Source organism: Pseudorca crassidens, chromosome 2 (genome assembly GCF_039906515.1).
Source record: "Pseudorca crassidens isolate mPseCra1 chromosome 2, mPseCra1.hap1, whole genome shotgun sequence".
Lineage (NCBI taxonomy): Eukaryota > Metazoa > Chordata > Mammalia > Artiodactyla > Delphinidae > Pseudorca > Pseudorca crassidens.
Window position 1 is genome coordinate 98,761,404 of NC_090297.1, and position 11,203 is coordinate 98,772,606.

Genomic DNA, 11,203 nt, shown 5'->3' on the forward strand with positions numbered 1-11,203 from the left:
GGCTCTTGGTCCTTCTTGAGCCCCACCATCCTACCTGCCTCAGTTCCACCTCCTTCTGGAGGTTGAGGGAGGGGAGGTCTTGGGGAAAATGGAGATGCTTTGAGGCTGAGGCCGCTGAGGCTCAGAGACCTGGAGGACTCCCGTTCTAGCCCTCTAGAGTGGGAATGGGGGTGAGGGCAGCAGAGTTGAGCCAGCTCCTGGCCAGTCCAGGAAGCAGGTGTGATGGGGCTAGGAGGAGGAAGAGGCAGAGAGGATTCAGGACCTCAGGGGTTATTATTCTCAGGCGCCTCTTCCCAGCAGTGGCTGTCAGATTCTGCTCAGGAGCTCTTCCCCGGCCTTCAGCCCCTTCCCAAGACCAGAGAGATGACAGGGTTGATTCTTAGACACCTCCTACCATCAACCCTGCTTCACTCCTGGCACAGAGAAGCTCCCTCCGGAGCTACATGTTCCCAGAGTCTGCAAGGACCTCTGCGAATTCCCAGGGCAGAGGAGGGACTCTGCCCCCTGTCCTGGCACCTTGGGGAACAACCTCAGAATTAGGCACTACTTCAGTGCCCAGTCCACCCACTTGCCCTCACCCAGGCCCTCCTCCACCCCCTGCATGGCCACGGGCTCCCTCTGTCCCTTGCAAACCACAAGAATCTCTCCTATTTGTCTAGGAAGAGTGAGTCTGAGGCCAGTGGATGAACTGACAGAAGATAAAAGATTCCAAAAAAGGTGAGTGAGGAGACAGTTGAAGAGGGGGAGTTGGGGGAGTGGTGCGTAGACAGAGATCAAGCACCCTATCCAAGGGAGCAGCCGGGTCCTGGCATTTGGTTTGGCCTCTAGTGTTCCCAGCACTAAGCTGGCACCTGAGGGAGCCCAGTGATCCCCAAGGGGTAGCAGTGCAGCAGAGGGGGTGGTTCATGCCCCTTCTGTGCTTGGGTGGCTCCCAGCTGCTCTGTGCCTCTGCTTTACTGGGGTTCCCTCCATTTCTAGTCCACTGTCTGGGATAGATTTGGGAGATTCGAACCATCAAGGATGAAGGAGGAGAAGGAAAGGGGAAGAGAGCAGAAGCAAGGTGGCCCAGTGAGAACAGGGCAGGTTTCTGCGCTCAGGGTCTTCTACCCACATGCTGCCTGGCCTTGGGCAAGTCACTTGACTTCTATTAGCCTCCACTTCATTTCTTCCTTTTTATATTTAAATTTTGTTTAAGCTGAATTGCTAGTACCTTCCCGTGGTTCAAATCCCAAAAGATTAAAGAGCAATAGGGAGAGAGATTTCCCTGGCAGTCCAGTGGTTAAGACTTTGCCTTCTAATGCAGGGGGTGCGGGTTCGATCCCTGCTTGGGGAGCTAAGATCCCACATGCCTCGCGGCCAAACAGCCAAAACATAAAATAGAAGCAATATTGTAACAAATTCAATAAAGACTTTAAAAATGGTCCACATCAAATATTACTCAGCCATAAAAAGAAACAAAATTGAGTTATTTGCAGTGAGGTGGATGGACCTAGAGACTGTCATACAGGGTGAAGTAAGTCAGAGAGAGAAAAACAAATACCATATGCTAATACATATATATGGAATCTAAAAAAAAAAAAAAAAAAAAAAGGTTCTGAAGAACCTAGGGGCAGGACAAGAATAAAGACGTAGAGAATGGACTTGAAGACACGGGGAGGGGGAAGGATAAGCTGGGACGAAGTGAGAGAGTGGCATGGACATATATACACTACCAAATGTAAAATAGCTAGTGGGAAGCAGCTGCATAGCACAGGGAGATCAGCTCGGTGCTTTGTGTCCCCCTAGAGGGATGGGTTAGGGAGGGTGGGAGGGAGACACAAGAGGGAGGGGTTATGGGGATATATGTATACCTATAGCTGATTCACTTTGTTATACAGCAGCAACTAACACAACATTGTAAGGCAGGTATACTCCAATAAAGATGTTAAAAAAAAATGGTCCACATCAAAAAAAAATCTTAAAAAAAAAAAAAAAAAGCAGTAGGGAGAAAAATATCTCCATTCCACCTCTGTATCCCAGCCAACCAGTTTCCCTTCTTGGTGGCAAACAATGTTATTAGGGTCTTTTGGTACATTTTCCAGAGCTAGCTTAACCCATATTTGAGCAACATATATAATTCCTCCCTTTTACACATCGAATACACATCACCAGGCACTTTGCTTTTTTTCCCTAAATGACGGATTATCGTTGGAGATCATTGCATGCCTCAGTACCTAAAGCATTTCCTCATTCTGTTACAGCTGTCTGGATGGGCATTGCACAGATGGCCCACAGTGTATTTAGCCAGCCCTTTACTGATGGTTGTTTAGGTTGTGTCCAGGCTTTTTGAGTATCCGTTTGCTCATTTGTAAAATGGGTACAAATAATCCTACTTTGTAGGACAGTCGTGAAGGATTCAAGAGTATGTTTGCAGGGTCGAGTGCTCAAAACATGGCAGTCAGCATTATTGCTCCTTCCATGTCACAGCCCTCCATGGGACCATGCCCAGTCCATTCTTTAAGACCCCTCCTAAATGTCATCTCCTCCACAAAGCTTTCCATGTTTTTCCCAGCAGAACAGTCTCCCTTTCTGCTCCCTTTTCTGACTGTAGTACTCACCACTTTCTACAGTGAGTCTGTGCCAGGCTGAGAGCTGCCTGGGGACAAGTCGTGCACCCTGCCCGCCTCTGTGCCCCCCAGAGCACGTGGCACAGTGGTGCTGGCACTGGGCACTGGGAGGGCTCCTGCCTGGAGTCAAGCAGGGTGTGTGCTTCTCTCTGCAGGATGCGTGAGAGGGCCACACAGAACTGGAGCACGGGCGGCTGGCTGCTGGCACTTGGCGTGGTCTGGCTGTGGACCCACCTGGCCTCGGCTTCCTTGCGGCCTCCAACTCCAACAGGTCTAGGGGAGGTGGTGGGGCCCTGGGGCGGGCGGTTTTCCAGGATGCCTGGAAAGCTGGACACCACTGCACCCCGTTCCACAGCAGGCAGATCTCTGAGGCAGAGTAAAACCCACAGATGCGAGGGCAGACCCGTTCTCACCTTCCCTTCCATGCCGGAAGGTGTTCTGCAGGGAGAGGAGCCCCCGGGTCAGGGCTTAAGTCTAGCCTCCTGGCCTAATTCTGTGGTTTTCCTTCTGGGATGGCTAAAGCCGGTGTAAGCGGATGATCCTCGCCACGCATTGTAAGCCCTCGGGGCCCTTGGCCTCACCCAGGGGAAGCCAGGAGATGGGGGATGGTGTGGACTCCATCTTTCTCCTGCCCAGGGGCCAGACTGCCAGGGTGATGAGTGTGGCCTAAATGGGGAGGAAGGAAGGATAGGAACACAGATGTGGCAGGAAGATGTCATCCGTTTCCTCCTCCCCTGCAACTGGAAATCTCTTACCTACCCCTGCCCTGAGCTGGGAGGAGGGGCTGGAGGACAACTAGGGTGGGTGGGAGGGGGGCAGGGGTGCTGGCCTGGGCCGGGCATCTGATGGTCTGCTGGCCCTTTCAGTCCCCGTGAAGCAGGGCACCTGCGAGGTGATTGCTGCTCACCGCTGCTGTAACCGGAACCGCATCGAGGAGCGCTCCCAGACTGTCAAATGCTCTTGCTTCTCTGGCCAGGTGGCCGGCACCACCCGGGCAAAGCCCTCCTGCGTGGACGGTGAGTGAGAGGCTGGGACCCGGCAGGGAGGGCTTGGTCAGAGAGATAAGAAGGGCTGTCCAGGCTTCGCCATCTGCTGGGGATACAATTTCATGCCCAGCTCAGGGCTTTCACTGTCGGAGTCTCAAATGATGGGGCCACCTCTGGGAGGAGGGGCACAGATGTGACCATCGCCATCCCATAGATGAGGAAAGCTCTGTCATTAGCACATGCCCTCCCTCCTGGCCACACCTACTGCCTGGCACATACGCGGATTCATTTCCTCACACGATCTTCTCAGGCCTCCCGTCAGCCTCATCACCTCACACCCACTCCTCCAGACGTTGACTTCTTCACCTGCGGCTCCTTCCCAGGCCTCTTACACATCCCCTCCTCTCATTCTCAAGCCGGCCTTTACCGTCCCCTCACATGGACACACGTGTATCGCTTGGCCATGAATTCCTTCGTATCCACCCCTTTCCCACGGCCCCACCCATGCTTATTTTCTTACTCTCACATGGCAGCGCCATAAACGTGCCCACTTGTGCTCACACGCACACACCTGCTTGTGCGCACTCCCTCAAATGGCCTGCACGCTTGCTCACGTACACCAAGGGGTATGTTGAAGACTGTGCCTCTCTGCTAATGATGTGGTGGCTCAACTCAAGGGTTGCCTTAGAGACAACTTCCCCTGCCTTCACCCCTCTCTGTCTTTGGTGAGATGTAGGGGTCAGTGGGGTTGAGGTTGGTATGGTTGTGTCCCAAGGCCTCAGCCTGAGTACTGCCCTTCCGGGCAGCCTGGAGTACGGAAATGCAGGGCTCTAAGCCATGGTGTGTAGAAACATGCCCTTATTCTGCACGAACCACTCCCACGCCCACAACTGCGTGCTGTACTTGCAGAGAACTTAGAGCTGCCCTCACTGCTTCCTGCTCCCACAGCCTCCATCGTCCTGCAGAAGTGGTGGTGTCAGATGGAGCCCTGCCTGCTGGGCGAGGAGTGTAAAGTGCTCCCGGACCTGTCGGGATGGAGCTGCAGCACCGGACACAAAGTCAAAACCACCAAGGTATCCAGGGAGAGACACTTCATCGCAGCCCTACTCTTCCCCCTTCGCTGGGGACGGAAAAGGGGACACAGGAACCCTGGGGTCTAGGATGCCGGTTTCCCAGGCTGAGATCTGCAAGCCATGTGGGCTCATCCCCGGACAGTCTCCCCTGGGTTTGTCTAGACTCTGGGGACTGAAATCCAAGGTGTCCTTCTGGGCATATTCCTGATGTTCCTGAGGCCTTAGTTTCCTTCTCTGCCAAGAATGAGTTTGCCTTCCAGAACATGTCAGGTCCACAGAACAAAGTAGAGAATTGAGGGAATTATCTAGGTAATTGAGAGGGGAATCTCTGCAATTGCCATTCTGCCCTCCCACCCCTGCTGCAGGCCCCCCCCCCACATTCCCACGATTCACTCCCTGTAGCTCACACCTGCCTTTCTCTGGTTGAACTGCTGTGCTGACACCAGCCGAGAGGATTATTATTTCCATGGTTTGCTGCCTGCCGCACGGAACAAGGGATAATCAAAATTTTATCGAACTCGTTAGCAGTTCCATGTGTGTCACGGTTAATCCATTGTATTGCTCTGTCATGGCCGTTTGTACAGATGGCTGACACTGTGGGGCAAGTCAGAACTCTGCCTCCTGCCTTCCCTCCCCACCATCACACCCAGCAAACAAGCAAGCAAAGAAAACAATACAGAAGGAAAGGCGGGCTCCGGACTTCTAAAGGGAACATTTTCATAGGGCACAGAACAGGAGCTACAGCAAGAAAAAGTGTGGCTGGGTCTAAAGGAGAGCTTCCTATCTGCAGGCAGGCAAGGGACACAGCCATTCTGAGTATATTTAAGACTAGAAGAGACCCACCCCAGAGCTTCTGACTATTGTCACTATTGGGTCTGGATTTGTAGGCTGTAGATCACTGTGCTTGCAATTTGGTAGCTACTCTGAAGCAACCAGCGGTGACGCAAGGCTGATTTATGTTTGCATGGGCCACCCAGCCACACTTTCCCAGTCTGGACTGCTTTAGGGGAAAGTGACCTGCATATCCTGGGGAATCTCGGGCACACTGGCACGGGACAGGCATTCCCTTCTCTAACCTTCCCGCATCACTTGCTCTCTAGGTCACACGATAGCTCTTGGGGGTCATGACCTGACAGCTTGATTGAGCCACCCACTGGAGAACGGTGTCCAGTTATCAGCTGGAAAATGTGGAGATTCACTTCCCCGGACCCACACCCTGTGCAAAGTGCAGCAGTACTCTTTCCAGAGGTATTGCAGTTAAGCTTCTCAGCAGATACGTCCTCATATCTCCAGGCCAATCTCCAGCCACATACCTGTGGTGCTGGGTTCTCCCTGGGGGACACAGAAGAAGGTCAAGATAGAATCCCTACCCTTAAGGAACGTTCGGTCAAGTTGAAGAGCTGACAAAAGGCAATCAATGTAACTTAGATTAAAGTGTGTGGTATCAGACTGGTTTCTGGCCCATATGCTGTGAGCATGTTGGGGACCGTTCACCCCACTTCAGTTGAGGAGACTCCCACAGCCCTTCAGCCACCCTCTGGCCACAGGGCACAAAGACATAGGTCATATTCACCACCCACTACTTCGGTAGGACCTCACATCATAGGTCATATTCACCACCCACTACTTCGGTGGGACCTCACAACGGTCTGAATCCCCGGCAAGCTGCTGACCTACTGAAGGAAAACACTCTCCCCTGATGCCAGACCAGCTGTATCTCATTTGGATGGGGCTGAATTGACTTGGGGAAGGAAAGCAGAGATGAAGCCAAACGACTTTACAGAAAAGCTTCTGCAGAGGTCTTGCCTGCTTCGGACACACTGGGTATGGGCTGGACAGGACTGTAAGATCACCCCCACCCAAGCACCCCAGGTTTTTGTTTGTTTGCTTCTTTTAACAGATGAGGAAACTGAATCCCAGAGAAATGAGGTGACTTGCCGAAGGTGTCACAGCTTGGGCTCCCAAATCTCTAAGACGGCTGACCTTTCACTTAGCCTGGATGTTGGGATTCCAGCCTGGGCTTTCCATGCTGTTTTTAATCTCAAGAACAGGAACCTGCAAAGAACTGGCTGGACAGCTCAATGATTTTGAGCAAGAACTTTTACAAAGTTCACTCCTATCTGAAATAATCCAGAATACCTACCCACCAGGATGCAGGGCCACTGGGTCTCCACTCTGCCCTCAGCCCCAAAACTTCCAAACAGAACCCATGACAGCCCAGAGGTCACTCAGCCCAGTTACAGCTGGGCACTCTGAGCTGGAAGCCTTGTCCACTCTAACCCGTCTTTTCCAGAGTCCTTAGGCTGTGCCTCTCAGTGGCTCTGGCTCCAACAGAGGGTCTGGGTGGCGTCCAGGGCTAGTCAGAGTCCTCTTCCTTCAAAGGCCCTGCTAGGCAGCAGGGGAGCCCCTGCGCTGGATGGAGCCTCTGTCCAGGACTGAAGGTCAGCCAGTCAGGCTGCACCCTAGGTGGTCTGCGGATGACACACAGGCCTCAGGGACTCAGAGACGCGAATTACTTGGATGTCTCGTCAATAAGAGAATTACAGCCTCAGTGACTGCTGGCATCAGCTGGGGTCAGGTAGGATCAGCTGGGATCGCCAGGACTGCAGGGTGTGATGGGGCCTTGAGGGGAGGGGCGTCAGTAGAGACCAACTGGGACAATGCTGACTTCTGACCCTCAGAGAAGATAGATCAGATGACGGGTTGAGGCTGAGAGTCTCAGTCCCTCCCTGCTTCTCTCCCTCCCTCCCCATGCAGTAGAATCAAGACCATTGACCCCACTCCAGGGTTTATCTTTTTTTTTTTTTGAGATGTTCTTTTTCTTTTTTACATCTTTATTGGAGTATAATTGCTTTACAATGGTGTGTTAGTTTCTGCTTTATAACAAAGTGAATCAGTTATACATATACATTTATGTTCTTGTTTGCCTTTTTGTTGGTTTTGGAAATGGGGTGAACAATGATGCTGGCCTCCCACTAGGCTGTAGATGTCAGAACTCTGACAACTTCGAATCTCTGCATATAGTGGGGTCACAGGGTGAGGTAGTCAAGGAGTAGGTCAAAGGTTGTCATCACCTCCTTCAAGGTTGGGGAGTGGATTAAAGGATTGGCACTCTTCTGGAAAGGATAGTTAATATTTGCAGGCCACATACAGTCTCTGGCATATTCTTTGTTTTTGTTGTTGTTTATTTTGTTTCATGTTGTTTTAAAAAACGTTTTAAAATGTAAAAACCATTCTTAGCTCAAGGGCTGTACAAAACCAGGCCCCAGGCAATTTCTGGAAGGTTGCCAACCCCAATAAACCTTTGAAGGCAGGCCATCTCTGCAGCTTGGGTCTGCCTCCCGCCCTGCCTTTGGTGCAGTGGGAACCTGAGCGTGAGGGGTGGGTCGGGTTTTGTTTTTCTTCTAATGTTCCTTGAGAGACTGGTGAGTGAATTATTTAGGCTACAAATGAGACAGCTTTAGCAGCGTCGGACAATAAGAGCCTGCTCTCCTTGAAGCCAGGAGGCAGGCTTCTCTACTCCCTCCCCATCCCTCAAGACTGTGTCCAGGAGGGAGGGAGAGGGCTCCAGCCGCCTGTGCATCTGCTGCATCCATAGCCAGTGGGCCGTGAGCTGGGGGATGGTGCTGTACAAACTCCCCCCAAGCTGCCAACCACCGCCCGCCCCTGCCCCAGCCAGGCTCCTTGATCCTCGCTGACTTCCCTCATCCCTGCTTCAGAGAAGACCTCCTTCCTTTGGCACATGCTGGAATTTGCTCGTTCATTTTTTTAACCCCTCAAAGCCTCCATTTCCTCCTGACCTAATCATATATGTATTTGGTGGGCTTTGAGGGGTATTCTTTATATGGCCAGGAGAGCCCCACACAAGAGGATCTGATGGAGAAGGGAAAGCTCACCTCCCAACAGAAGCTCCCTCAGGTCCTGCTTCCAACTAAGTCAACATTTGTACACATTTTGTAGCTGCTTCAATGGCAGTATAGGAATGCAAATTAATTTTCCTGGAGCATAGGGGTCCTGGATCATTTGTGTTCCTTTTCTCCCCTTAGTGGGATGGGCTCTCAGATTTCCTGAGGTTAGCTGGTAACCCTACCCACCCAGCTTCGGAAGGTTGCCAACTACAGAAGATCATGTGGCTACTTTCTGTGGCCTCCTGGCAGTTTCATTAAGGTCTGTGAGTGACATCCTAATTAATGGCTCCAGACAGTTGGCTAGAGTTGAAGCCGCAGCTTCCTAAAATCACAAGCTCAGAGCTAGAAGGGATTTAAGAGACCTTAGCCAATTCCCTCATTTGACAGATGAGAAAAGGAAGGCTCAGAGAGGTTAGGTAATTTGCTCAAAGTCACACAGCAAGCTGGTGGCATGTGCTGCCCAGTGATCCAGACAAGTGCTCTTTATGCTACTGCACATTGCCTCTTACTGTAGTATAGATGAGAGCCCTGAAAAGAAGCCAGAATTTCAGCAAGGATGAATGTGAAAGAGCCTCACTCTAAAATCACCCAACCCTGTGAGTTCCAAAGGACAGAATAAAGAAGAATGGGAAGCTTTTAGAGATATATACACAGAAAGAGGGGAGAAGGGACAAAAGGGGGGAATTGAGATCACTCAGAAGAACATCAAAACACCAAAGCACCACACAAAATAATTAGAATAAACCTTGATTTTTGTCCTTTTTGGAGGAGACAGAATGGAGCTTCTGTCAATCTTTGGGAGACCTGTGCAGCAGTTTTGATGGTTTCAGGATTCTTTGGAGCCTAATACAGGGGGCTGCAAACCAAGGCCCATGGGCCAAATTTGGTCCACCACCTGTCTTTGTAAATAAAGTTGTATTGGAATGTAACCATGCTTATTCGTTTATTATTGTCTGTGACTACTTTCCTACTATGAGATAGCAGAGCTAAGTCATTGCAGAGAAACCGTACGGCCTACAAGGCTTAAAATATTTACTGTTGGACCCCTTGTAGAAAACTTTTGCCAACCCCTGCCCTGGCGTTTTTATCAAATCTTTCTCAATACACGCTGACAATTTGGAAAATGATGACTGTATGTTGAATTTCTAGGTTTTTTTTTTTTTTTGAGTCTGTGCTTGTGTCCCCTTTAATCCCTTCCAGTGCCACTTGTGAGCTCTAACAACCAAAGAAACGAAGAAACAACGACTAAGACAGAGGCCAAGAAAAAGACTTGGAGCAAATGGAAGCTTCCCTGATATGTTGTCACACCCCAGATCAGCTCAGTTCACATTTCCCAAGGTCATGTAACTTCTTTTTTTTTTTTTTGCAGTACGCGGGCCTCTCACTGCTGTGGCCTCTCCCGTTGCAGAGCACAGGCTCCGGATGCGCAGGCTCAGCGGCCATGGCTCACGGGCCCAGCCGCTCCGCGGCATGTGGGATCCTCCCGGACCAAGGTACAAACCCACGTCCCCTGCATCGGCAGGCGGACTCTCAACCACTGTGCCACCAGGGAAGCCCAGGTCATGTAACTTCTACTTTTAAACCTCAGGGAAGTAACTGCAAGTGCACCCATGTGTAAAGATGTAATTGTGTACGCATGTACGCTGCTGGTGTTTCTGTGCATCTGTGGATTTGAGCAACTCCATGCTCAAAAGCAAGGCTGCTATTCAAAATAGATAAAAACTAGCTCACCACAGAGACTGACTAATCAAGGCAAATGCCAACCTGTACGTCAGACCAGGGCACGCTGACTGCACAAAGCCCAGCGCGTTTCCACTCCACCTGCTGTGGCTGAGATGGGACTTCAGAGTAGGGGAGCAGCTAAGCTGGTTCTTGATTTCCTTGGTCTTGTGATGTGTCACTGAGGGTGGGTCTGGGTCCAGAAGCTACTGGACTCAGATGGCTATAAACACTGTATTTGGAATAGACATATAGACTGGGCATAAGGAAGAACAGGCAACTGCCTTTCAAGCCTTACATAAGGGTACACACTCCCCTTTAGTCTGGCTTAGACGGATAGGATTACAACCATTTTCAAAGGCTGGGTTGACTTCCATGCTGGGTGATTGGCAGTACACAATCGCTTCTACTAGTGAATGTCTACCTTGTGTCAAGCACATTAGGCTCTTTATATAGGTAACAGTATATTAAATGGGACTCTTCCCATCTCAAGATTTGGATAGAGGCCTCAAAGGTGAGGAAAAGAATAATAGGGATCAGCTATTATCAGCTACCACATTCTAAATCAAGATGCTAGACTAGAGACTTTCCTGGTGGTGCAGTGGTTAAGAATCCGCCTGCCAATGCAGGGGACACTGGTTCAAGCCCTGGTCTGGGAAGATCCCACATGCTGCGGGGCAGCTAAGCCCGTGCGCCATAACTACTGAGCCTGCGCTCTAGAGCCCGCGAACCACGACGACTGAGCCTGTGCACCACAACTACTGAAGCCCACGTGCCTAGAGCCCGTGCTGTGCAACAAGAGAAGCCACCGCAATGAGAAGCCCACGCACTGCAGCAAAGAGTAGCCCCTGCTCACCACAACTAGAGAAAGCCCGCACACAGAAACAAAGACCCAATGCAGCCAAAAATAA

General features: G+C 51.0%; 1 protein-coding gene across 4 annotated transcripts in view; it reads left to right on the forward strand.

The window, feature by feature from the left end:
* Positions 1-9,502, forward strand: part of TAFA3 (TAFA chemokine like family member 3) — a 21,689-nt gene extending 12,187 nt beyond the window's left edge. For 2 of the 4 annotated variants that reach the window (XM_067727291.1, XM_067727290.1), the window contains 4 exons: positions 660-717; positions 2,762-2,877; positions 3,473-3,622; positions 4,502-5,727. In XM_067727291.1, the coding sequence (XP_067583392.1) occupies positions 2,763-2,877; positions 3,473-3,622; positions 4,502-4,752 (516 nt within the window). In that variant the 5' untranslated portion in view covers positions 660-717; position 2,762 and the 3' untranslated portion in view covers positions 4,753-5,727. Of the gene's footprint in view, positions 1-659; positions 718-2,761; positions 2,878-3,472; positions 3,623-4,501; positions 5,728-5,765 lie in introns of those variants that run through there. The other 2 variants (XM_067727292.1, XM_067727293.1) reach the window with 2 other exon arrangements.
* Positions 9,503-11,203: the final 1,701 nt, after the last annotated feature.